We start from the raw sequence: 27,201 nt of genomic DNA on the forward strand, positions 1-27,201 counted from the left end.
TAAGATAACTCAGCCTGCATAAAAAGCCACTATGAAATTATGCCATCAACAGTTACTTCAGGGGAGTTTCCCCTGAGGGAGTAAGGAACATTTCAGCTGATCAAAACAATTAAATTGTGCATAGTTTTGACAGAACAGCAAGTTAATAATTTTACTAATAATGGAGATTTTTGTATTCTTTGCCCTAAATATTTACAGTTTCCAGGGCTGACAGGAAATAAATAAAAATAAATAAATAAACAAAAGGAAAACAGAAAACCCCAGGATTTCTGAGACTTGCCAATAGTGCCAGCTCCATCTAAATCCCTTTCCTTATGCAGGCAGTGCTCAGTGCTGATGGTTATACACACACCTGCTCCTTCCATGCACTTGCTTCATTAAGGAGCAATAAAATTCCTTCTCTGCAGCCTCCAGACCAAATCCTAAATTGCTCTGCACGCTCTGGCTGATTTACTGCAGGCAAAGACAGCACATCACAGCCAGAAACCAAAGGGGAAAGAGTTTCACATTATGACTTAATTTGCAATTAAACAATTCAACTTTCTCTCTGAAGTTTCTCCAAGCTGAAATTACACATATACACACGTGCTATTCTGGGAAGCTGCAGCAGCACATCATCCAAGGACCTGGCCTGATGGAAACGTCTCTGTGCTACAGGTTAACTTCTGCAAACCAGAGCAGGCTGCTGGTGTGCATGCCCCAGGTAAGAGGGGAAAAAACTGGGTTTATTAACCAAAAAAACTCAGAGAAACAGAGAGCAGAGCACCTCTGTAATGCCAGAAATGAGTGCGAAGCTTGGAGACACACCTGAGACCTCATCCCTGCCCAGCTCAGAGGTGATGGCAGGGCAGTAAATGAACTTGTGCAACAAGAAACTTTTGTTTCAGGTCAAAATCAGACTCTGGGCTGAAACTAGTGATGGGAAACTCATTTCTTAGGGAAGGGACCTTCAGCTCTAGCCCTAAAAGCCCTCCAGAAGAGAAAACACCCTCCAGGCCAACCCTGGGTGATAAGCACAGCATTTGTCTACTTTAGTGACAATCCATTTTCAAATGGATTTCAAACCTTCAAATTCATTTCACCAGGCAAGGTCCCCAAATATTTCACTCTCAGAATGAAGTTTGTCCAGTGAATTCAGGTGATTAACATCAAAATTAACAAGTCACACCATAAATTGCTTTCTGTAGATTTCACTGCCTACTCCACTAAATAAAGGTCAGAAATGCTTTAGACATTTTAAGCGGTTGAGCTTTGTTCCAAATAAAAGGCTGGCTTGGGAGAGAACACAGGAAACAAAGCACTGAGAGGAAAATATTTCTTTTTTTCCGTGGTATTTTAGTAAAATAAGGTGCCAGTCAATCACTTTCTCAGTATTATACATTTATGCAAATTCCACGCCCACACCAGGGTTTTTTTGAGCTGATGAGGAAGTTGCACAGCAGAGGCAGCTCAGCTCCCTCCGCCCTGCGCTGCTGCCCCGACCAGACACGGCTCCTCAGAGTCCTTGGAAAGCTCCACTTGGGTTAAACTCCAAGTTTTCCCTCAAAGAAGGCTCCTCACCCAGAAATAGCTTCCCAAGGCCCTGGTTCCTCAGGGTTACACACCACCCATCCCACTGCCTGACGTGGCTTCACACCCAGACCCGAGCGAGGCTCAGCGAGGGCACTGAAATCTTCTCAAGAGTGCAGGACTGTACCTTTCTGGGAAAAGCAGCAGCACAATCTGCACAAGGACCTGCCCCTCTCCCCAGTCCCACCTGCACCCACCTCCTGCAGGGACACCATTAAACCTCACTAGTTAGCTTTGAAAATAAAAGGAAATAAGCCTTTCCCATATGACACAGGAACGGTGGCCAAGTGCTAAATGCTGACTGCTTAGAGCAGCTCATCCTCCAGATTTGATCCTGAACTTCACGGGATCTACCTCGGCACCAGCTGATTGCAGACTACCAAAAGTGATAACCCCGTTTGGATTAATATTCCAAGTAATGACATATGGAATTTATGTCATTTTTAGTTATGGCAACTACTCCCAGGATAGACACACAGCAGACTGAAAACTCCACTAATTCACTGACACAGGCACACAAATCAGAACGCTCAGTGCTGCAGAGACAGGACAGATCACAGGGCTACTGGTAAAACAAACACCATAGAAACAACACTGGAGAGAAGAAATAAAATTAAAACCTCAGCATTATCCAATTCAATGGTAATCTGCCGGGAAAAGAAAGAAGGGGAAGAATTGAAAGCAAGGATTAGTAAGAGAAATGAAACATAAATTTCATGTAAGGATCTTACAAATCATTTAACACTTTAATGCTGCAATCCAACATTATTTTTGCAGTGGGCATGAGGAACATCTGCCAGTGGCGGGTCAGGGAACAGACACTGCTGGGAATGCTGTGCCAGGCAGCTTGGGAGGCAGGATGTACCCTGCCTTTGTTGCTGTGCCAGGGATAAACCACGTGGGCTGCCTGACCCAGAGCCAAGGACTTCACCCTTGGGCACGGGAGTGTCACGAGCTGGGAGCAGCAGGGGCTGCGCTTCCACTGTGGGGGGAAAATGGAGCTTTCCAAGGCCAGTCCTGCACTGCTGAGGAGAGTCAGCTGGTAGGCACCCGCAGAGACGGGCATGAATGACATGTTTCAGCACAGTGAAAAACTTGGGTCTAGCCTACACTGTCAATGTAGAGCAGTTTTGTGCCTATTAAATACTCCACAGTATGCTCCCCGTCACTGAGCCATCCTGAGCGCGTGCCAAGCGAGGAGTCTTCGGCAATATGTAAAAATTTGAGCCTTCCCACAGGCTTCTGTACATCTGTGCTCTCCCCAAGGGCTTTGCTCGCTGCTGAGGAGCCCCAGCTGTGGGAGCGAGGCCCTGGGTGACAGGAGCACGCCCCGTGTCCTCCTACCCTGGCCACCTTCCCTGGGGACACGGGCCAGGAGGGCGAGCTGGCCCAGGGGCTGGGACCAGCAGAGCAGGAGCCCCATCCTTACAGAGCTCAGAGTGTCCCAGCGAGCTCCACGTGGTGCTGCAGCAGAACCACAGGCACTGCCAGAACCTGCCCGGAGCTCTGGGGCTGGACACGGGTGCGGAGGGACAGCTGAGAGCCCTGGCAGAGGGACAGGACAGGGCAGGGCAGCTCTGCACTGACAGAGAAGGATTTGAGGGGATGGCAGGGAGGAATTATTCCTGTGAAGGTGGGGAGGCCCTGGCACAGGTGGCCCAGAGAGAGAAGCTGTGGCTGCCCCATCCCTGGAAGGGTTCAAGGTCAGGTTGGAGCACCTTGGGCTACAGAAGGTGACCCTGCCTGTGGCAGGGGTGGAACTGGCTTATCTGCAAGGCCCTCATGGTTCTGTGCTTGTGAGTTCAATAAGCTGCTCACAAGGGTGAGTGAAACTCACTTCTACACAGGGACTCCAGGATTTACAATAGGGTTTTACAATATAAGGGGGTTTTCCTCTTTTTTTTTTTTTTTTTTTTTTTTTTAAATTTTTTATTTATTTTTATTTTTTTTATTACACTACAAGATGATTTTAAAAACAAAAGGTGCTGCCTTTTAGGTGGTGCCTAAATACAGTTCTCTGAGTCACAAGGGAGAATAAATCCGACTTCACTGCTCACAGCCAGACAGTAAAAGCTGTTCTACTACTACTCACAGTCTATCTGTGAGCAATCAGCTGCTTCTTCCGACTCGGAAATCGCAGGCAGGCATATCCTGACTCCTTATGTAACTGAGCTACTGCTTCAGAAATTAATGCTTCTGCCACACTTTGAAGATTTTTTAGCATCTTGTGGGGTTCTCCGTAGTCTGAATGGTGCAAGGTATGTTAACTGCAGCTTCTAGAAATACTGCTTCATCCAAGTTAGCTGAATAAAGTCTAAGAAACTCCTAGAAATTAATTTCCATTCTGGAAAATCTCTCAGTGGCAGATGACACTTAAGGAAAACTCTCTAAGCTCTGATTTGGGTTTCACTGGTGTATAGTCTGTACAATATGCACCACACATGGCTTTTATTACTTCAGGTGACCTTGGCCAGTGGCTCCTGGCTGTTTTAACAGGACAGGATACACTGATCTGCTAGAGAAGTGATCTATGGTCACACAGAGTCTGCTACACCCCTGTGCTGAACATCAGGAAATACCAGCACCCATTTGAGGATCACCAATCCCACTCCTTTCCCAGGCCTGACTTCTGCAGGCCACAGGCAGCCCCTTCCAGCTGGGATATCTCAGAGAAGGGACCTTGAGGGGAGGACAGAAGGTGATGTCCCAGCACAGGATCCAGCTGCTTGAGCAGAGCAGGACAATGTGCTCCAAGCTGACACCTGCAGCTCTGCCCCTCCCCAGAGAGCCTGCTCCCCCTCATCCCACAGGGATGTGCTGCTTTCCTGCAGCTGGACAGGGAATTAATTCCCTCAAGCCAGTGAACTTACTCAAAACCACTGCACAACGGGACAGCGCCCAGCAGGAGCAGAGCAGCAGCTGGGGCTGGCACCTGGCAGCACGTGGGAAGAGCGTTCCTGGCAGGGCAGGAGCACAGCCCGGGCCATCCCTACCCTTTGGGCATTTTCCTGGGAGTCTCCTCCTCCCTGGCACTGCCCTGGGTGTGCTGGGAGCAGCCTACACGTGCACACCCATGTGTGTCAGGCTGCCACTGCTCCCTCCCCAGAGCCCAGGGCACCACATCCTGCTCCTGCCTCCTGCTGACATTCCCAGCTGGCCAGGATGCTCCAGGTTCCTCTGCCTGCAGAGCATCTCCCTCCCTGGCAGCTGCTACAAACGATCCCTGCTGTTATGAAACTCTGACCTCTGAAGCTTTTGCCCTTTTTGCTGTGAATTGAGCAGGAGGCAACAGCTCCAAACCCATCTGGGGGGGAGAACTGGACTGAGACACCACCTGCTCCTGGGCACGGCCTCTGCAGTGGCAGAGAGAGCCCTTCCACATCCCAGCTTCCCCCAGTCCCCACTGCCAGCTGCTCCCCAACACCTTCACTGCAGGGTGTGTTCCTCTCTACCCACTGGGTGGCAGGGGAAGAACCTCAGCTGATCAGAATTCCAGGAGAATCTCCAAATCCCAGTCTCAGCTGCCTGTAACCACTTCCAGAAACACAAACATATGGATGCATACACACTCCCCTGATGGAAATAAAGAACAGGTCTGTACCTACAGAAAAATGTTCCTCTCAACCAGTCAACAGTTGTAGGAAAGGGAAAGAAGAAACATGGGTGGGTGTACAGAGAGTTTCCATCTATAAATCACAACAAGATTACTCAGTTGTACACAAATTCAAGTTAACTACAAACACCTTCTTGTTACAAGGCTGCATGAGCTGAAGAGTCACCTAGACCCAGGAAGCAGGTAAAGAGGTTATGGCCTTCAGAAAAAGGTAACAAAACTGGTGTTTTAAAATGCCAGCAACTGGAAGGATTAGACTTAAACTTGCCAGCCTCAAGAAGAAAAGCAACAGAAACAAGCTTAACTTCAAATATGATTTGAAAGGTGTTAGTTGCCTAAAAATGTTTTGTCCCTGCTCCAGCCTAGAAGTGCTTACACATACAGAACAGCTTGAAAAAGCAGGAATTTTATTTTCCTTTCCTGAATAAAGACAGTATTTAACAGAATGATGGACTGCACCTTACCTTTTCTCCATAGCCTCTATCTTTGGTCATCATTTCCCTGAGCGTCTGTAATACCTTAATACACAGTTTCTCCTCATTCTCCTCCAGCAGCTGTTTTGTGTGCTTAATTAACCTGAAAAAAGCCATCAATCAGCACAAATATTCCAAAAACAGGGTAAGATATATGAGCTATCTCAACTGGTTTATGCTGGTTTATCATCATACTGTTACACAACTACCTGACAGCTACCAGGGAAGCTGTGGAGGAACCTGCAGCCCCTGGGCAGGAAAAGAGCCCAAAATCCCTCTGGCTGCAGGCAGCAAGGGAGCAGTGGGATCCAGGACCTGCTGGCTCTCCAGAACAAGCAGGTAACAGTAAGAAATCTATTCCACTTGGTTAAAAAAACAGACTGGGAGCCATGGAGGGTGCAATCCCAAATCCATCCCACCCCAGTACTTGGGACTAACTCAGTGCCCAGCTTCCACAACCTCTCCATAGAGCCCACCCCTCCAGGAGGTGACAGAAGCTGGAGCTGCTCTGAATTGCTCTCTAAGTGACCTTGTAACCTTCCCCTTTCCTTCCCTCTAGCTGTGCTGATGCCCATGACAACAACTGATCCCAATGTATTCACCCAGCACCTCACAAACATTCCTGGGGTGAAGGCAGGTATCAATAACTGGATCAGCTGAATATTTAACTCATTTGTACAACTGCTCAGGACATTTGCATCCTGCAGCAAACAGATATTTTTAAGCATTAGCTGAGAGAATATATTAACAGTCTTTCCCTGTTTACACAAGCAGCTTTTTTCCTCTCCAAGGACAAATTGCCTTGACCATATCACAGAATACTGATTTTTACAGGTATTTCAGAGGATATCAAGTATTTACCAAGCTGGACAAGAGGGTTCCATTCCACAGGGTACGGGAAGGTTGGGAAAAAGTGAAACAAGCCAGACTTCTAACTTACAACTTACTTGCAAATGAAACCTCCGCTTTCACATTTCCTCCTGGCATCTGTGTTCTCTGGGAAGAGCAGCTCAGGCCTGTGGAGCACATCCACCAGCACTGAGAGCTCTGCCTGGACCAGAGGGCGCAGGCGATCCTCCAAGGCTGACACTATGTCCTAGGAAACAACCACAGCCAGCTCTGAGCAAACATTAACGACACGCACGTGCACAGGTCAGTTAATTCCACTAATGGTGGATGAGGGACAGGACAATTAGGTCTGTCCTGCCTGGACAAATTAAAAGACTTCAGGGTTTGGTCAGGTGAGATTTGGAGTCTTGCTGTGCCCCTCCAGGAGGAAGGGGAGCTGTGCAGTCACCTGCAGCCTCTCGATGATGTTCCTGTAGTCCCTGGAGGCGGCGAGCACCGAGTCCCTGCGGGCGGCGTTCCTCGCGGTCATGCGCCAGTTCATGGCTGTCTTCTGCACGATGCTGTGGGACTTCAGGAACAGGTTGTTCACCTGGCTGTCCAGGTCCACAGGAATCGCAATCGCTCGGCTTTTGGCTGCAACAAGCAGAATCAGTGGGAACTGAGACCTTGAGCCCATGAAACAACTCAACAACAGGACAAAGGCCTGTGCAATTCCTTCTACAAACCCTCCTTCCCAGGCTGAGAGGAAACAGCCTCAAGTTGCACCAGGGAAGGTTTCAATTAGACATTGGGAAATTAGAACATTAGGAATTAATTTTTTTTACCACAGAAAGGGTTGTAAAGCATTAGAAAGGGCTGCCCAGGGAGGTGGTCAAAAAAATATTTGTACATGGCACTTGAGTTCATGTTTTATTGGTGACCACAGTGGTGCTGCTGGGCTGACAGCTGGACTTGACAACCTTAGGAGATCTTTTCCAACCTTAACCACTCCATGACTCTGAGTGCATTTTAAACAGGGCAGTTCTCAGTCCCCAGGCAGGGTCAGGCCTGGGCAGGATTATGATAGGAGCTTCCACACCTCAGAGCTGTTACTGTTGTTTGAGGTGTGGGAGTAGGAATCCATCCCTAAACACACACCCCCAACAACTCGTGCTGGCACACGTGGACACACAGCAGCAGAACTTGACCCCATATCCAGTACAAGCTACTCCTGTGGGCTCCACTGAAAGTGGAACAAATTTAAGGGCAGGACTGGCACTCCCAGCTGTACCAGGGGAGGCTCAGGTTGGACATCAGGAGGAATTTCTCCATGGAAAGGGAGCTCAGGCCTTGGAACTGCCCAGGGAGGTTTGAGTGTCCATCCCTGGAGGTGTCCAGGGAAGGGCTGGAGGTGGCACTGAGGGCTCTGGGCTGGCGACAGGGTGGGATTGGGCACAGCTGGGACTGGATTATCCTGAAGGGCTTTCCCAACATCCGTGATTCCATGAAAACATCTCCCTGCTGCAGATCAACAGGACTGCAGGGAGTGTGGAGGTTGGACAGAGAACACGCTTCAGGTGACAGTGACAGCACCAGTGCTCAACCACGAGGACCTGGCAGCACAAGCCTGGACTGAGACAGGCCCAGGTGGCACCTGCAGGACACAAACCACGCTGGCCCCGTGGCCCTGGCCAGCCACAGCAGGCGGCTCTGCTCCTTACCTACATCAGAGAGCACACGGATACAGCTCTCCACAGAGGCCTTCTGGCTGGGCATGAGCCAGGTGCAGTGGTACACCCTGAACACCCCCTGCAGCAGCTGCACAAACACGGGCTGCCGAGTCTGCAAGGCAAGCACAGCACAGTCACAGCCCCGTCCCCCAGAGCTGGGCTCCACTGATCCCAGCCCAGCTGGCACTCTCCAGTCCCTTCTAACTGGTCTGCAGCACTAGTTGGGCAACTCCCTGTGGCTGCAGGGTATCTACCACGGGATCAGCAACTGGATGGGAAGGGTGGGAACCAACGCTGCAAGGGAAACATGAAACGGGAGCTTCTGCAGCAGAAAGCCCCAGTAATTGAGGCCTGACTAAGCAAAGGAAATGAGCAGTCACCTTCATCTGTTTTATCAGAGCTATCAGCAACCCTGGCACACCGATTCCCCTTTTAGTGTTGACCAGCAGCTGACTCAAGAGGCCACAGGTAAATGGGACTTGGCTATGTGACAGCACAGCTCCAGAGCTGGAGACTCATCGTTCCAAGCATTATTAGCTGGTCTCCAATTCACCAAGAAACCAGCTGTGTGTTATGTGGAACACAGGCAGTGCTTAGTGGCAAACTGCAGCTGCTGTGGATCAGCCAAAATCAAGGTGTGGTTTCCACCCCTGAATTTCACCTTCACTACAGACAGGTGAGCTGCTCCAACACACCCAAGCCCATGAGCTCTGTTCCTTCACCTTTGCAGCTGCCCAACAATAGTGACCAAAACTCCATTTGGTTTTGGTGATTACTTAGTAGAACAACACATTTAACCTGTAGAGGAAAGAGCATTTTAAATATTTCAGTCTGAGAGGGAGCACCCCGTGTCCCCGTGCCCATTAGCCACGGAATGCTTCTATCAGCTAAAGGAACTCCACCACAGTGCAACCACCACAGGACTTAGGAACACCAGGGAAAAAATACCTCATTTATTCTGGCCAACAGTAAAGCCTGTTTGCAAGAAAAAAGCGGAGTTAGAGTAAAAAGCCAAATCTATTAGCTAATTAAATCTATTACGTCAATTAAATGAAACACCATTACAAAATGTACAAGAGTAGAACCAACATTCAAGCCCCCAAAATTGCTAGGAGGCAAATACCCATTACCCTTTCTGGAAATAAGCCAAACACCAGAAACCATGGCCAACAGCAGCATTCACCCAGGGCCCTGAAAATACCTGAATGTTTGGATTTAAACCACCCACATACTCCTTTCAGCTCACATCTAAAGATTTTTTTGGTCTAAAAAAGCCTTTAAGATGTTTCATTTGCTTAAATAAGGTCAGTAAATCAAATAGGAGATTTACCCCATGTCCCTCGTGTCTCCAGCTGTACTTGGGAAGGGAAACCTTGGGCAGCAGGAGCCTTTGGAGGCAAACAGGCTGAACAATGTTTGTTAAAGAGAAGCTGTGGGCAGCTGTCCTTTGCCAAGAGATTTGTGTTCTCCTAATTTTCTATGGTTTGAACCACATGATGGATGGACAAGGTGTTCCCTGAACTAACGAGGCTGAGTCAGGGCAGGAAGAATTTCAGTCAAACGAGCCCTGACATGAAGGAGCAGGAGGCAAGAGAAGGCTGGGAGGGATGAGGAGGTGCAGCAGGAAGGGCAGGGAGGGACTGAACCCAGAGTGGCCACATCCCTCACCTACAGAGATCAGCCCACCTGCAGCACCTCAGGGGGGAGGAAATCCCACCTGGAGCAGGGGTGGACACCAGGCAGGTGGGACAACAGGCTGTGCTCCTCAGGGGGGAGAATCCCTGGTACAGACAAGAGTATTGGCAGGCAGGAAAAGGGAGAGAAACTGCTTTTAACTTGGAGATGTAGAGGAAAGATGAATCTAGGACAAGGCAGATCTATCAACTGAGATGGGAAAAGAGGTGAACCAAGTGACTTCATCCTGCTAGACAGAGGGGGAGATTGAGAAACTAAAGAAAAACTGCTGATATAACATTAACAGATGGCTAAAATAGGATGGCAAGATGTGTATTCAAATGCTGCATCTCAGAGATGACAACTGAGAGCAGGGCAGCTCAGGTGCATGGCACAGAGGGAAGGGCAGAGCCTGGGGACAAGGCCACTGTCTCCATTTCTCACTCTGATGAGCACAGAAGGTAATGGGCAACAGCAACTGAAGTCACCTGAGAAGCAAATCAGCTGCTGCACTGCTCAGGCTCAGGTGAGGTCAGAGACGTGGCAGGGGTAGGACTGGATGAGCTCTGAGACCTGGAGATTGCACTGCAAACATCTGCCTTTGGCACTACCAGACTGCATCTGCCCCCCTGAACCTCCTGCCAGAGACCTGAGCACTCCACCCACACCCTCCCAGAAAGTTATTTATGAAAGAACAGTGTTATCTCTGAGCAAATATAAATATTAGGGCAACATCCTGACACTGCTGCTCTGCTGTACAAATCTCTGCCTTCTCCCCTTCTCAGGTGTTCCAAGCTCCTTCTTCACATTTCCCCAATGTGGAAATTCAATTTCCTTCAATTTCCCCATTGCCTTTTGGACAAGGCAAAAATCTACTCAGTAAGACACGTGAGAGCTTCTGGGTTTTTCTTCTGAATCTTTTTTTTTTTTTTCTTTTTAAAGGGAAATTAGAATCTTCCTGTAAAATAGAAATCCTGTCCTTAATCACCCTTGCTCCCTCAGTCATACCTGTGGCAGGGGGTTGGATGAGATGGGCTTTAAGGTCCCATCCAACACAAACCACTCTGGGATTCAATGACACACAAGAACTCTCTACAAAAGACCTCGGTGGCAGCACAGAGTTGAATCCACCAATGAATTAATGTGACACTTGAGCTTTTCTAGGAGAACATTTGGACTGTGACCTACATATTTTTCTATTTCTGCAGCAAAAAGACCAGTCTGGCCACCGAGAACAGCGACCTATTTGCCCCCCAGTTACACCACCACTGCTCCCATGTTTGTTTGCACTGGTAAATGGCACTGAAGTGAATGAACACAGCTGCCTTGGCAGTGTCTCTGTGTGTCTCTGTGCATTTCCCACCTGCAGGGTGGTGCTCTGGTCAGAGAAGGGGGAGCTGAAGAAGGTGGTGACGATGCTCATGACGATCTCGGTCACGTACTTCTCCAGGATGGAGTCCGCGTGCTTCCTGTCGCTGGTGTTGTTGCAGGCCTGCAGCACAAACCACAGCAGGGTCAGGAGCAGCTCACCAAGGCAGCTGGGACTGGAATTCCTCATTTCCCATCGTCCTGGTCCCAGCAGTGCAGCGATACTGACGGGCTCTGCGTTTGCAGCGCGCGCCGGAGCAAAGCCAGCGCTGCTGCTGCTGCTTGGATGTGCTGGCAACACAGCACGGCTGGGGGAGGGAAAAAACCACAGTGGCTTGGAGGAAAGCAAGAGCATGATGGGGAGGACTGAGGTGTAATGCTTTCGTATGGGGAAATACTTGGAATCCCAGGCAAAAAGCCATATGGCCAAATAAACACCAAGCCTGGAAAACAATCTGTCCTGACCTGCCAAAAAAACGCTGAGTGCTGCTCAGGAAGGAGCTCGGTGATCCTGGCCAGAATAAGCAGGCCAGGTGGCAGGACAGAAAAGGACAAAGGAGCAGGGTGTGGAGCTTCACTGAGCTTCGGTTTGGGCTTGGATTTTTTTCTTTTAAAAAGGAAAATATGAATGTGTTCCATGGAATATGACTAATGAAATCCACAGGCGTAGGGAAAAGGAGGCAGATATTTACAGGAGCATTCAGGGTACTCATTGCCTTGATGCACTGGGATGTGTTATCCCTACTGCTCTGGATTAAAGAGGTTTTTAAGCCTCTTGAATTCAGTTCCTTGATGCAAATACATTACCCGGCAGATGTCAACCAGGAAGTTCTCAAACAGCTTCCACATGTGATTACTGGTGTAAATCTCTTTCATTTCTACTTCTGTGTCCACATAGCAGTGATTCAAGAAGTTGATGTATGCTATTTTGACCTAAAAGTAGAGAAAACAATTCATAAAGAATAAAAACCAGAATGGTGGCATGAATGAATATCATGTCACATTAAAACTGCTACACAGATCATTTGGAATTCTACTTCTTCCTTTTACTTAAACACTGGTGAAATTTAATGCCATGAATAGAAAGACACCATCCAATAAAAAACCACCAGGATCACTGCAGACAAAACGTCAGCATAATAATAATTTCCAGTTCTGCAGAACCATCTGTTCAAGGTTAGCAGCACATCCATAAACCTCTCTGCCTCAAGAACCCCATAAAATAACCAAGTACAGCAACACAGTCCCACTTTCAGGGTAAGAAGGAAGCAGAAAAGGATTCAACTTGACTATCCAGGTTGGCTGGGGGTGCCAAGGGCAGCAGCAGGGAAGGGCTGCAGCTTCCCAGCTCGCTGCCCACTGCACCAACCCCTGCCAGACCAGACCCAGCAGTGCCAGCCCTCTCTCACCCAAACCCAGAACATTTCAAACACAAACAGCCCAGCTCTCCTGTAAGCCCTCACCTCGGGTATGCAATCCTCGTGGGTCACCACCCTGACAATGTCATCCAGAGGGAGGAGGGAGTTGCATTTGATTTCTGTGTAGACGTTTTTGCCCTCTGTGCACACAGCCAGCAGCTCTACCAGGTGGATGTGGTACATCAGGGGGCTGTTCTCGTCCATCCTGTCCCTCTCTGACCTCATCATCTGCACCAGAGTCTGGAAGGAGGCTCTGTCGTTGTAGAACACCAGCACATCTTCCCCTGCATTCACCAGCTACCGGGCAAGGAGAACATTCCATCAGCAGAGCAAAGCCTGGGATCCCCCCACAGCACTGCCCTGGCTCGGGGCTGTCCCACCCCACTGCAGCCCCTCAGGGCAGCTGGGCACTGCCCTCACGGGCACAGAGCTCCAGGAGGACATTTCCCATTGCACTGACCACTTCTGGACTGCTGAAGAAGTTCAAAGCCAGTCCAGCTGCCTGCTTAGCCAGAACCTGTGCCAAGAATTTTGTGACTTTCCAGTGTGCCTTTCCATTTCCCATCTGTCGCCCCTGGTGACTTTCTAACGCAGCTGTGGGCAGCCCTGTGCTGGTGGAGAGCTGCCCAGGGCATGGGAGGACTGCAGGGCTCACTCCTTCCACCCTTCCCAACAAATACCAGCTGTTTTCCAAGGCCAGGGAGTGACACATTAAGGCACACTGAAGATTTCCACCAGCTTCACATTTGACACCTGGCTGGCAACGACTTCAGAGCAGCTCAGACCTCCTGGAACTCCAGGAAAGGAAGGAGATGGAGCAAACTGAGCCCTGCTCCAGGCTGGGCACTGCTGAGCACACAGCTGCAGGGATCCAGGGCTCTCCTGCCACAGGATTTGGGAGAAACAGCAGGAAAAAATGTAGAGGAAAAGCCCCAGGGCAGCTACTGACCCCGGGGAAGCCCCTCACTGAGCATCTCACACTCAACTACATGTTGAGAAGCTCATGGAGCTGGTTTTGAGCTGAACAAGGAAATATGGAAGGTTTTCTATCCATCTATCAGGACTGATGCCCAAGAGCCAGATTTGACAAATCTGATCCTGGGGCTCCCCCTGCTGAGGAGGGAAACATTCCAGCAGATGTGCAGATCTGCCAGCCAGATCCCATCCAACAGCCTGCTTAAAGCATCCAGTCACCCTTCTCTCACCTCTCCCCTTTCCCCTGACTCCCCAGCTTCCAGTTACCCACATCCCTCTCTCCAGTCCTCATCTTCTTCCCCTCCTGCACTTGAACAGCTGAGTGAGTACATCGTGCTAAGACTGTCTGCAAGGGCTACAAGAGACAGGACAAAGAGGGATGGCTTCAAATCGAGAGGAGGTTTAGATGGCAGAAAAAATATGGGTGGTGAGGGCCCGGCACAGGGTGCCCAGAGCTGCTGTGGCTGCCCCTGGATCCCTGGAAGTGCCCAGGGCCAGGCTGGAGGGGGCTTGGAGCAGTCTGGGACAGTGGGAGGTGATTCTACGGTGGTTCTACAATTTCATAAAAAATTCCCATCAAAATGCTGTCATGGTGAAATTCTCCTTCTGCTTGAGTGATCCTGAAATGCAACTACTTCTCTTCAAGCCAGTTTTACTTGACAAAGGCACCCTTGCTGCATAACCCCACCTACACGCTGCTGTGTACAGGCCTGGGAAGTAACTCGTGCCATTAATAACCAACCCCTTGTTACACCTGTGAGTCAAGAGCTCAGAGAGCTTCTGGTCCCAAAAAGCCTGAGCTTCCTGAGAGCTGTAATGCTCTTTTTGCATGGTGAGAGCTGTCAGCTTCTTGGCAGTCCCCAAAGCGAGAGGATCAATTTGTCATGTTCACCAACTGCTATGTGCAAACTTCTGTTCAGACCCTGCAAATCTCTGCAGCTCTCACCTCAGCCATTACCATATCTTGGCATTTCTTAATGAATTTCCCCTCTGCCTTGACAATGGTCTGCAGGAACTTGATGTACTGAACGTTCCTGCCGTGCGTCTCGATGCAGTGGACAAAGTGCTGAACCACGCGCTCGTTGATCTCGCTGCAGAGCTGGAAGTTGTTCATGAAAATGTGCTGCATTGTCACTGCTTCCAGGATCTGATGGAGGGGATGGAAAGGAACAAAAAAATCAGGAAATCAACAACCCACCACATCCCTACTGAGGTCAGGGTAAAGCCAACGCTCCTGTGGGCACTGAAGGGAACTTTGCTGAGGACCTCAGCTTTCAACACCACTGCTCCCATCTCAACCTGTTTGTAACTCCAGCCACTTGAACTTTCTACACTGAAACTGCCCTAAACAAACATCTTGCCAACTTTTGAGGCTTTAGAATGAAAACAAAGTGTGACCGCTTCAACCAATCTTGCAACAGAACAGCCCCAGAGGTATCACCAAGGACAATCCAGTCCTTTCTCTTGCTAGAACAAAGAAATAAATCATGGCCCGAGGTTATTCTTACCCCTGGGTTAAGGAACAGGTTTATGTGCTTGTGCAGCAAGGCCTGGTTCTGTTGGTTCCCAGCACAGAAGTTCTGCAGGAACTCGTGTGCGAGCTTCATTATCTCCTGCATCCTCGTGTCTTCAGCCTGGGATTGCATGACAAAGAAGAGGGGGTTAAAAGGAATCCCAAGGTTCACCTTGAGGTGAGCACAGGATGAGCCACAGCTCCAGCAAGGGAACTGTCACGTCCCTCACACCCTGAAGGAAAAAAAACCTCCACCCAGTTCACAGACATTTGGGATGAGCTGGGCCAGCTCCTCGCTTCCAGAGAGCGTCAAAAACACAGCCCATAATAGAAATTACAGTAGTTTATTCTCTGAAAGTGCCTATTCCACAGCCAGGCCTGCCAGCAACGTGCTTTAGTCACTTCTACGCTTCTGAACATCCCAGCCCCTTGGCCAAAGCACACATCATCACCTCGGGGCTGCCCAGGAGAGCTGCCACGTCCCACCGCAGCGCGCTCCGGCAGCACGGACCGGGACAAGGCAGGGATGGAAAGTTGCTACTGCACCAGCTCAGCCCAATTTATCTTTACTGGAAGCTCCACGCTCCTTGCAGCCTTTCCAAGCAGCGCTGAGGACCCGCTGCCCTTCCTCTGACGTCAGTGTGGATTCCCAACCCACCCATGGCAGAAGCCACACTTTGGAAAATTACTGTCTGCTCTTATTTTTAAGGAATTTCATGGATTTTCAAGGGTGAAACCCCTTCCACACTGCCTGTATGATGCACATTCACATGCAGGGGACAGAAAGGTGATGAGAAGGTGTTGAAGGGTGTTTCTACTGCTGATTTTTAGCAAAATATGACGCAAGAAGCCACAAGAATTAACATTAATCAAAGCCACCATGTAGAATTACTGGTTCTCAGAAACCTGATGGGTTTGGAACAGAGGACAGCAGAGTGAGCAGGAAAATGTGAAGAGGTGCCTCACCTGTGTACTGATAAATACCTGTCACCTGTGACTCATGAGCAGCCAAGGTGCTGACCTTGGGGCATGCAGTCAGCACAGAAACCTCACAGGCACAAGGCAGGCCCAGTGGGCTCCAGCCTGCACAGCTGGCCAGTGCCAACACTGATGTGGCTAACTAGGAGCAGCAGGCTCAGCTGGACAGCCAGTGGGTATTTCCTCACCTCTAAGGGGGAGTTTAGGACTCCACAGCTGTGGGAGGGTCTGTATCTACTGCTCATAAAACCCCCGGGGACAGGCATCCTCCCTTCCCTCCTTGTTCCCAGGATGGTGCTCACACAGCTGCCTCAAACCAGGGTCTTGCTTCCATCAACACAGCTTAACCTCCAGGCAGCACCTGCCTGGCAGGGAAAGCTCAGAGCTGAGCCTCAATTCTGAAGGATGACACATGAACACTTTCCAGGCAGTAGTACATACGTGTATATTCAGATAAACAGAGCTTGTCTCAGCATGGGTATTTTGTAGACTATGAGGCTACTCTGTGCATCCAATCTACAGGGAGGAGGCTCAGGAAGATTCAGAGGAGGTATGAAAAGCCTGTGACCGTGACACAAAGCCCCACCTTCTCGTAAGGGATCTGCAGCAGCTCCAGCACCACGGCGTGAGCTCCCATGTTCCTCAGGAGTCGCTGCTGCTGCTTCCTGCTCTTCCTCACCGAGGCCCCTTCCTGCACGCAGAGCTTGCTGAGCCGCAGCAGGATCTGCAGGAGACACTGGCCTTAGAGCCCCAACTCTGGCTTTTCTTCCAGAGAACGCCAGGTCCCAGAGAGCAGCAACAGGGACCAACTCGTCTGCACGGAGCAGAGCGGCTCCAGGCAGCCCCTCGAGGCCCAGGCTCCATCCGTGGCATCTGACTAGGGCTGCTGGACTTGGATGATCCTTGTGGGTCCCTTCCATCTCAGGATACTCTACAATTCTGAGATTCTATGCTCCTGCAGAACTCAGCCATGTCAAATGAACCCAACATCAAGCTCCACAGCAGAGCCACAGACACACCTTTAGCTCACACCACACCAGCACCACAGCACGTTCTTGATCTGGTATTGTCTACGTGAAATCTCAACAGCACAGTGGCTTTGAGTGCAAGGTACTCAGGACAGGGCAAATTAAAATTGCTTCTCCCCTTGCTTACTGCCTTTGCAGTCCTTAACAATAAAAATATTGTGTTACCATTGAAACAGCAGCAAACGTCGCATTTCTCACTAATCCATTCTTAAGGAAAGAATACACACGTTGTGCTTATTCTATCCTGGCTTCTCATTCAAGTTGGGATTTGTTATTACTCAGCAAATAGTTTCCACAATGGCAGAGTGACTCAGACTTTCCTGGGTGCCTCCCTCTGACTGCAGCTCTCCAGAGCTCTGTTACTCATTTACACTTCCAGTGAACTATCAAGAAGCAAAGTTTTACCTCTTTTACTACCCGGTAGTTGTAGCTGCTAGTACTTTCAGGCTTTTGAGACTTGCTGTGACCTTCCTGAGGATAAAATCAGACAATTTATTAGTAGCTTATACTACTGTCTACATGAAGGCTAAAATTACCGTTCTAGGATAGCGCCCGCTCTCCTCCTGGGAAGGATTGGCATCCTCCAGCTCTCTGACAGCCTCAGAAAAATACACACAATTATCCTGTCAAGTCACATTGACCTCTAGGACACAAAATAAGGTGAGGGAAGGATGATTTCAGAGGCAGCAACCTCCTGTCCTTTGCCTGTCACATTCTGTCTCTAATCAAGTCTCCCCTCAAAACAAACCCCTTCCTTTCTCTCCCTCTCTGTTGTTATTAAACTGTCACTGCACAAATACCAAGAGATTCCTCACAGCAATGTGAACAAGAAAAGCAACAAATGGATTACTTGTATTTACTTCCAACAATAAATGTTCCTAAACCAGGGACTGCTTCTTGGATGCCCTCATCCAGTCTTTCCTATTTGATTGCAAATTATCTGGAAGCAAAAGATGCTCAAAGAGTTCTAAGCCAGATGTGCACGTTGGGAAAATCCTGTGTTATCAGGTAGGGATAAAGCACAGTTCTCTGCTGTCATTTAATCAAGTGCCAGGACTCAAAATGCATCACCTGAGCAGTTCACAGCTCTGCCCTTACCTTACTTGAGGTACTTTTGACTGCACAAATCCCGTGCCATCGGTCAGTGCTGAAAGGACACAGCTGGGGAGCCAGAGCAAACCCAAACCAGCCCTGTTAGACCCTAAAGGTGACACCTCAGTGGCTGCTACTGGGCACCACCTGGCTCAAGGTCTCCTCTCATTCCTGCCTCAACCTGGAAGCAGTAGAGAGAACCTCACCTAGGCAGTGTGCTGGGAAGATGGGCCTTGTCACAGTTCTGAAAGCAGCTACACCCTCCAAATACCCACCCAAATTCACACAGACACAACCTAATTACCTCTTTCTTCTTGTGCTCGTTTTCACCTGGCACACTGTCCATGGCCTCATCAGGACCTTGGCCTTTGTACACCCAGAGCTCAGATTTCTCCACTATTGACCTCAGCTGGTCCAAATCTTGTTTGATCTGCTTGTAGTTGTCAACATCTTGGCTGGTGACGAGCAGTTGAACCTTACAGGGAGACAAAGCCATTAGATGCACAAAAAGGGCTGGGTTCAGCTGCCATAAATACATTCAGATGAGGAATAGCTCTCTCCAAGCACACAGGTACCTGCTTGAAAGCCTGAAGGACTTCTTGTCTCTGGCTGAAGTGCCTGAAGAGCAGCTGCAATGCACCAGACACCAGGGGAGGGTAATCGTGCATCGTTAAATGCAGCAGCACCCGGAGAAAAGTCCTGCCCCCGTGGTCATCCAAATCCAGAGGGGTGTTCTCCTCACTGGAAACACAGCAGGAGTTAACCAGCACGTTAGACTGAGGGTCCCAGCAGGTTCTAAGTCCTCTTAGCAGTGCCAGAAAACCTTTTATACTCAAATAAAGGGGTAATTTGTACTAAGATTTTATTGCAGCGTGGAGCTGAAATGCACTGCAGCTTGGCTTTCACCCACACCATAGAGCCCTCTCCTGAGGATCCTTCTGGCTGGTCCCTGAATCCCTACTCCTTATCTCTGTTTTTTGATCCAAATGGACTCTACTCTGAGCTGCATCAAAGCCATTTGAGGAAAAAGAAGCCTGGGTAGCTGTGGCAGCCCTTTTCCCAGTCCCCCCTCCTTGGGAGCCCTCCAGCCTGGGGACTCCCCCTCCATTAGCACCTGTGAAGAGATACTTTCCTTCCACTAAAGATCCCCTCAGCTTGTTCTTCAATGTGTTCAAAGTCCAGGGTTCCTGAAAAAATAAAATAGGACAAATACATGAGGTCAGAGCAGCAGCAAAGATGTTTTTACAGCTTAAAAACATTTTAAAAGGCAAGTGGGGACCTGAAGCAATCATCCCATTAATCCCTTAAGGATTCCAGAGCCTTCCCTAAGCCACACAACCTCATTCCTTGCCAAATAACCCACCTGGTACATTAGCTGGCATTTCTTGACTACTGCTTCCAGTGGGGGATTCAGACATCTGGGCATTGCTCTCATCAAATTCATGTTTAAATATACAAAGCAGGCAGGAGATCCTGTAGTCCAACCGCACGTTCAGAATAAACTGATGGTACACAAGTAGGAAAAGTGTTGAAATAATTTGTGTATTTGCACCACAAGTCACGCAAAGCAGAGCTACTGATGTGCAACATTAACAGAGTAGAGATGAGGATTTAACCTGGAAAAGTTGCCCAGGGTGGGGAGGCCCTGGCAGAGTGAGCCCAGAGAAGCTGTGGCTGCTCCTGGATCCCTGAAGTGCCCAAGGCCAGGCTGGACAGAGCATGGAGCAGCCTGGGACAGTGGGAGCTGACCCTGCCCATGGCAGGGAGTGGAACTGGATGAACTTCAAGGTCCTTTTCAACCCCATCCATTCTGGGATTCCATTTTTCCAAGATATGCAAACATTGCCTTAACAACCCCCAGAATTCAGTAATATTTTCCAGGGATTTCAATGACCATGATACACACACATAATAAACACTGATGAGTAAAACATCTTGGCAGAGTTCTGGTGCCTCATTCCTGTGTGATGCTGGCATCCTCACCCTGTCCCCCAGGAAAGGAAAGCAGCATTTCCATCTCCATCCTGAACACGTGCTGCTGCTCTCCCGGGGTGCTGTGACACAGGAGCAGGGCACGAGCTGCCAGGAGCCAGGCTGGGCCACACAAGTCACCACTTCAGCTGGGCTGGACCAGCTGGTGCCAGAGAAACCTCCAGCCTGGCAGAGACCACCTTCTCCATGCTCTTCCTCCCGAGGAAGGAGCCACAAAGCCAAGAACACTCGGAGCTCTCTCTCACAGCTTTTGGGGAAATGCACAATGCCAGTTTGAATGGCCCCTGGGAGCAGGGAATACTGGCACATGAAAAAGCCCCCTGCACGTGCCAGGCCACGAGAGAAGCTCTGGATTCTGCTAAAATTAGCAGTGGTGCAAGGAAAGAACGGAGCCTCCCCTGTGCTGCATCTGCTGCTGCAGGAAGGGCACAGCCTCCCACGGGGCACGGGAAGGAACAGCACGGCTCTCCTGCTGCTCTCCTGCCTCTGCCCACCAGGCTCCAGCAGCATCCTGACCCCCAGCACCTCGCAGATGAAGGTACTGAGCACAAAAAGGACTCCTACACTCAGAGAGGGGAGATGCATTTCATTATAATTCTGAGTCAATAGCGAGGAAGGAACGTGTGCGTCCCAGAGACTTTGGGGTGAGCAAGTGAGAAAACCAGAGATGGGAGAGAGAGAGGCTGGCTGTGCATGCTGAAAATGCATCTCAGGCTGATGGCTGAGACCTCCCCAGTCCTCAGGGCACTTCAGATGGCCCTGCAGACTCAGAGAAATTAGGAAGACAATAGGGTGGAAAACAACAGCTCTGCCTCAAGTCAGATACTCATAAATCACTGCTAAATATGCAAATGTCTACTGCAAACTCTCCAAATAAATTCTTGCAGTAATGGCACAATATTGTCACAAACAAGTTGAGGACCCTGTGCCTGACAAGGTCACCCTTGCAATACTTGCCCAGTTTGAGAGTCAGAACACATGAAGAGGCAGCAGGACACAGTTAATGCTGCAGGACAGCACGAGAAGCTGCCCCAGCGTGGTACCTGGAGTATCTCGATGATCTTGAGCTTGGTGTCCATGACCAGGATGTCCTCCTTCTCCGGCTCACTCTGCTTGACATTGCCCTCGGGGGCAGCTGCCAGAGGAGTCATGGGCAGGAAGCCCCCACCCCTGAGCACCACCTGGGTCATCAGCTCCCCCACGCCGTGGATTGACCTCATCACATTGCTCCCTTCAGAGAGGAAACAGCCAGGGTTAGCGTGCTGGGATGGGACTGCACTGACAGGGCAAGGACTGGCCACGTCCTACAAAGAGAAATTGTCTCAACATTCCACATCCACACCCTGGGCACAGGGGAAGCCAACAGAGGCACTGCAGTACTTGGAGAAGCCCCCTGCCCTCGCCCATCACAGGCTCAGCTTTACAACCAAGCCATGGAGAGAAAGGAGATTTCTGAGCACAGCATCAGGGCCAGGGAGGGAGGGATTGTCCCACTCTGCTCTGCACTGGGCAGCCTCCCCTCCAGTCCAGGAGGCAGTTTTGGAGGCCAAAATGCAAGATCTAAAGATGTTAGAGAGCACCCAAAGGAGGCTGCAGAGATGGGGAGGGGGCTGGAGGAGAAGTGCCATGAGGAGCAGCTGAGATCCCCTGGTCTGTTCAGATGGGGCAGAGCAGACTGAGGTCAGACCTCACCGGGGGCTCCTCCCGAGGGGCAGCTCCAGTCTCTGCTCCCTGGGACAGCACCCAGGGAGGGGCTGGAGATCAGGGAAAGGCTCTTCTCCAAGAGGGTTCAGGCACTGCCCAGGCTACCCAGGGAATGAGCACAGCCCTGAGGCTGCCAGAGCTCCAGGAGCCTTTTACAGCGCTCCAGGGATGCCCAGGGTGGGATTTGGGGCATCTGTGCAGAGCCAGGAGCTGGGCTCGGTGATCCTGCTGGGTCCCTTCCAGCTCAGGAGGTTGTGTGACTTCATTGTTCCACCCCACAGTGACACTTTGAGATGAACTAGAGCCACCAAGAACTTTCTGTCCTACACTTTCCAGCCTTACCTTTACTTTCCTCGCCTTTTGCCATCTTGGTAATAGGGAAGATGGTAGTGATGTGCACACAGTCTAATATAGCAAGGAGGATTTTGGTTAGTCTGAGGAGGTCACAGAAGTTGTAGAAACCAAAATATATCAGATTTCTGGCTAAGTTAACAACCTACCAAAATAACAATAAAAAGCCTGATTAATACTAAACATTTTGCTATCACAGTCAAGTTGTCTTAACACAGTGACAAGATCAAGAACCTGGCTGAGGGTCATTTTTTATCATAATATCTGGGAATTCTGCAAGACTGTCTAATTCTACATCACATCAGAAAGTTTTCTACTTGCCTACAAACACTGCAATGCTTGCAGTTAATGTCTGTATCTGCAACTGATATTCTACAGCCACAGAATCAGACTGGTATTTGTCTCATTATTAAACAGGGCAGGACTAGAGGGAAGGTAACACAATTTTTATCAGAAGATAGCACACCCATAAAGCTGCAACTTTCAAGTCAAAGTTTCCCCACAAGTCCACCCCATAAAGATCCACATAAAAATATCACATACAGGGCAAATATTTAATGTAGCCCCATTATCAGAAGTACATTACATCGACTGTATTTTTAACAGAATTATCACAGCTTTTCTTAAATTAATGATTATTTGTTGCATGGATTTGCTACATTTTATTTGCACAGACTATTTTAACAGGTCAGTAAGTCACAGGACACTTTTTCTCTTGGTGAACTATGAGCTCTGGAGTCTTTTGGTGTGTGCAGACAGTGTTTAATTTTTGAGATGCTTATTCCAGTAAAGCCTGGCTTTGCAGTAACACTGAGAGCACAGAGAGAAAACAAGGCTGCTGCAAACCTCAGACATAAACTCACATTCATTAATTGCATTTCAAGAACCATCACTGCAAACTCACAAACTTCAGTGGGGTTACTTGCACGAGGAGAAAGGAGCCAAGCTGAGGCTCAGCACTCATTAATTACACTCACTAATTACTTGCCAAACTACCTGGTACTGAAAAAATAACCAACATTCCACAAGAAAAAAAAAAAAAAAGAATAGGATAAAATCAGAACTGGATAACTACCTCAAAAGTGAGCTTATTTTTCTCTTTATCAGAGAAAGGGAACCTCTGACACACCACATCTCTTAAATATTCCTCTACAAATTCCATTGTTTGTGCAAATCTCTCCTTAATTTCATCTTTGGAAGTTCCACTGCTATCATAGCTGAAGAGGGGAAAAAAAGAACAAAACAAAAAAAGAAAACAAAACAAAACTTAGCATGCAAATACACAGGGCTCTTTTCCCCCCAGTACAATTCTTCATTGGTTTGTCAAAACCTAAGAAAAGCTAAAGGCTGGTTAATAATTTATCCAAATGAGAGAGTCAGGACACTGACACCAGAATTTCCTGGCTTTTGTTGGTTTATCCCATATGCTCATTAGGTACTATTTTAAAACATCTGAGAAAAAACAAAAAAAACAAGATAATTTTGTCCCAAAAAAACCAGGTCTCATTATTTGAGTGGAAACAATGACAAGTGCTGTGCAGCACTGAGGGGAATGGGTGGCCAAGAGAGGCTGAGTGGGGATGGTATTTTTTCCTCCAAATAAAACCAATATATATGCAAAGCAGACATTAATTTTTAATATGAATTCTAGGGTTTTCCTCAGTATGTGAAAAGTGACTTTGAGAAGGACAATCCCACCACCTCCCACAAAATACTTTTGCTTCCTGTTTGATCACTTATCACTGGTGAACCTCTGCCAGAGCTAAAACCATTTGGTTTTATATTTTGACCTTTTAATTTGATTTATTATCTACTGCATCCCTCTCAGAAGAGAAAAACCAGGCTGGAAAGGAGGGAAATACAAGAAACCACTGAACACCAGTATCAACATTGAGAAGATTTGAATTCCTAACATGTAACATCTACTTTAGGTGTTTTTTCTTACTGAAAAAAAATGAGCTCTGAACAGTTGAGCACTATAAATTTGGAATTATTAATTATAGAGTTAATACAAGTGGTCAGAAAACCACGTGTCTGCTCCAGCTGTGGTTTTGTGTAGGTTTTTGAGCACTGTGCCAGAGGATTTTCCACTGGAAGTTCAGGAATGTGTTTGAGCACCTTCCCCTTGTTGCTGGTGGTGGTGGAGAGCTCCCATAAGGAAAATCTTTCCTGAGGGATCACACTCAGAGGAAATGGCCTCAAACTGGGGAGGTTTCGAGAGATTTTAGTGAAATCTTTGCTGGATCAGGGGGCTCAGGGCAGTGGAGCACCATCCCTGAAGTGATCCAAAGATGTGTGCACGTGGCACTTGGGGACAGGATCAGTGGTGAATGTTGAGCTTGAAGGGCTTTTCCAAGCTCAACAAATCTCTGCTTCTCCTCCAACCAAACGAGGCAGGAGGAGAGAAGTCCAGGTCAGGACATGCCCAGGCACACTGTGACCACTGAGCTCACCCCACATGCTTTAATTACTGAATTATTTATGCTATTATTATTTAATAGTTTAATGCTCAGCAGCACATTATGGGGGTGCTCCATTTATTTACAAACAGCAGCTGTATGAACAATGCACGACTTTAGGACTGATGGTGCCTGGGAGCTGGGGTGGTTTATCCTGCAGAAAAGGAGACTCAGGGGTGACCTGATCACTCTCCACACCTCCCTGAAAGGTGACTCTGGGCAGCTGGGGCTCAGGCTCTTTGTCCTGGCAGCACTGACAGAACGAGAGGACACAGCCTCAAGCTGTGCCAGGGGAATTATTGGCTGGATATTAGGAAGAAGTTTTTATAGAAAGTGATAAAGTACTGGAATCTGCCCGGGGAGAGTGGAGCCACCATCCCTGGATGTGTTTAAATCAAGACTGGATGTGGCACTCGGTGCCATGGCTTGGCCAGGGGAGTTATAGGCTGGATACTGGGATATTAGTTTTTATAGAAAGTGATAAAGTACTGGAATCTGCCCGGGGGAGGGTGGAGCCACCATCCCTGGATGTGTTTAAATCAGGACAGGATGAGGCACTTGTGCCATGGTTTGGGTGAGGTGCTTGGGTTGCACACAATGATCTGGAAGGTCTCTCCCAGCCCGGTGACTCTGTGATTCTGTGACTCTGTAGCCCAGTCCCTGGCCCAGCGCGGCACTCACTCGTCGATGGCGATCTCGGAGGGGATCTCGGACCAGAGGCGGGCGTACTTGACGGGGGTCACCTGCTCCTGGGGGTCCCTGTCCACGTGCATGTGCAGCATCAGGCGGCAGAAGGAGGCGCGCAGGTCGTAGGGCAGGTTCTCATCGGCCATGCAGCGCAGGATCAGGTCCACGTCCAGCTGCCCAGAGATCTCATTGATGGCCAAGTACTGGCGGTCAAGGCACATTCGAGCAAAGAGGTTCAGCTGGTATCTTTGGGAGAAAAGAAAAAACAAAAATACATGTTTCCATTTATGTAGGCTTGAGGCTTATGCTTTAATTTCCTATATATATATATGAAGTATACTTCACTATACTGTGAAGTATATATATATATACAAAGTGTAATTCATATGCATTTATACATGCTTTGTATATAGTATATATACACTATATAGTATATGTATCAAGTATACTTTATATATAAAGCAAAGAGGTTCAGCTGGTATCTTTGGGGCAAAAAGAAAAACAAAAATATGTTTTCATTTATGTAGGCTTGAGGCTTATGGCTTAATTTCCTGTATATATATATATATGAAGTATACTTCACTATACTGTGAAATATATATAAATATATATACAAAGTGTAATTCATATGTATTTATACATGCTTCGTATATAGTATATATATGCTATATAGTATATGTATCAAGTACACTTTAAATATATAAAAATACATATAAAGCAAAGAGGTTCAGCTGGTATCTTTGGGGCAAAAGGAAAAACAAAAATAAATGTTTTCATTTATGTAGGCTTGAGGCTTATGGTTTTATTTCCTGTGTACTGTGAAGTATATATAAATATATATATGTATATAGGGTACTTCGTATGTATTTATATACACTTTGCATATAGTATACTATATGGTATATGTATAAAGTATACTTGATATATATAAAAATATATATAAAGCAAAGAGGCTCAGCTGGTATCCTCAGGAGGAAGAAGGAAAAAAAAAAAAGAAGAAAATTGTGCTTTAACTTATGTAGGCTTGAAGCTTATACTTTAATTTTCTGTGTACTGTAAAGTATATATAAATATATATACAGCGTACTTTGTATGTATTTATACATGCTTTGTATATAGTATATGTATACTATACAGTATATGTAAAAAGTATACTTTGTATAGATAAAAATATACATAAAGCACAGAGGTTCAGCTGGTATCTTTGGGGGAAAAAGAAAAAAATACATATTTTAATTTATGTAGGCTTGAAGCTTATACTTTAATTTCCTGTGTACCGTGAAGTATATATAAATATATATACAATGTACTTTGTATGTATTTATATATGCTTTGTATATAGTATATGTATGCTGTATAGTATATGTATAAAGTATACTTTAAATATATAAAAATATATATAAAGCAAAGAGGTTCAGCTGGTATCCTCAGGGGGAAAAAGGAAAAAAGAAAATTATGTCCTTTAATTTATGTAGGCTTGAAGCTTATACTTTCATTTTCTGTGTACTGTAAAGTATATATAAATACATATCTCCTAGGTACTTAATATATATATATATACAATTTTTATAATTTATATATATATATATAATATATAGGTACTTTATGCAAAGCATATATAAATACATAGAAAGTATACTTTATGTAAATAAAATATATATAAAGCATAAATAAATAGCATAAATATAAAGCATATAGATAAAGCATATATATAAAGTATAATTAAATATATATAATATGTATAAAAAG

At 47.6% G+C, this 27,201-nt stretch overlaps 1 protein-coding gene across 24 annotated transcripts in view; it reads right to left on the reverse strand.

Annotated features, from left to right (window-relative positions):
- ITPR1 (inositol 1,4,5-trisphosphate receptor type 1) overlaps window positions 1-27,201 on the reverse strand; it is a 159,353-nt gene that overhangs the window by 66,999 nt on the left and 65,153 nt on the right. For 10 of the 24 annotated variants that reach the window (XM_086846201.1, XM_086846198.1, XM_086846206.1 and 7 more), the window contains 21 exons: window positions 25,447-25,698; window positions 23,382-23,523; window positions 22,298-22,451; window positions 21,295-21,482; window positions 19,623-19,761; window positions 19,392-19,446; window positions 18,835-19,000; window positions 18,564-18,734; window positions 17,573-17,638; window positions 16,726-16,863; window positions 15,157-15,282; window positions 14,595-14,795; window positions 12,719-12,970; window positions 12,063-12,188; window positions 11,251-11,379; window positions 9,162-9,188; window positions 8,205-8,325; window positions 6,953-7,137; window positions 6,603-6,751; window positions 5,647-5,758; window positions 2,190-2,216 (listed from right to left, as the gene is read on the reverse strand). In XM_086846201.1, coding sequence (XP_086702327.1) covers window positions 2,190-2,216; window positions 5,647-5,758; window positions 6,603-6,751; window positions 6,953-7,137; window positions 8,205-8,325; window positions 9,162-9,188; window positions 11,251-11,379; window positions 12,063-12,188; window positions 12,719-12,970; window positions 14,595-14,795; window positions 15,157-15,282; window positions 16,726-16,863; window positions 17,573-17,638; window positions 18,564-18,734; window positions 18,835-19,000; window positions 19,392-19,446; window positions 19,623-19,761; window positions 21,295-21,482; window positions 22,298-22,451; window positions 23,382-23,523; window positions 25,447-25,698 — 2,926 coding nt within the window. The remainder of the gene's footprint in view (window positions 1-2,189; window positions 2,217-5,646; window positions 5,759-6,602; window positions 6,752-6,952; window positions 7,138-8,204; window positions 8,326-9,161; window positions 9,189-11,250; window positions 11,380-12,062; window positions 12,189-12,718; window positions 12,971-14,594; window positions 14,796-15,156; window positions 15,283-16,725; window positions 16,864-17,572; window positions 17,639-18,563; window positions 18,735-18,834; window positions 19,001-19,391; window positions 19,447-19,622; window positions 19,762-21,294; window positions 21,483-22,297; window positions 22,452-23,381; window positions 23,524-25,446; window positions 25,699-27,201) is intronic. The other 14 variants (XM_086846213.1, XM_086846204.1, XM_086846195.1 and 11 more) reach the window with 6 other exon arrangements.

Source organism: Cyanistes caeruleus, chromosome 11 (genome assembly GCF_971803275.1).
Source record: "Cyanistes caeruleus chromosome 11, bCyaCae1.hap1.1, whole genome shotgun sequence".
NCBI lineage: Eukaryota > Metazoa > Chordata > Aves > Passeriformes > Paridae > Cyanistes > Cyanistes caeruleus.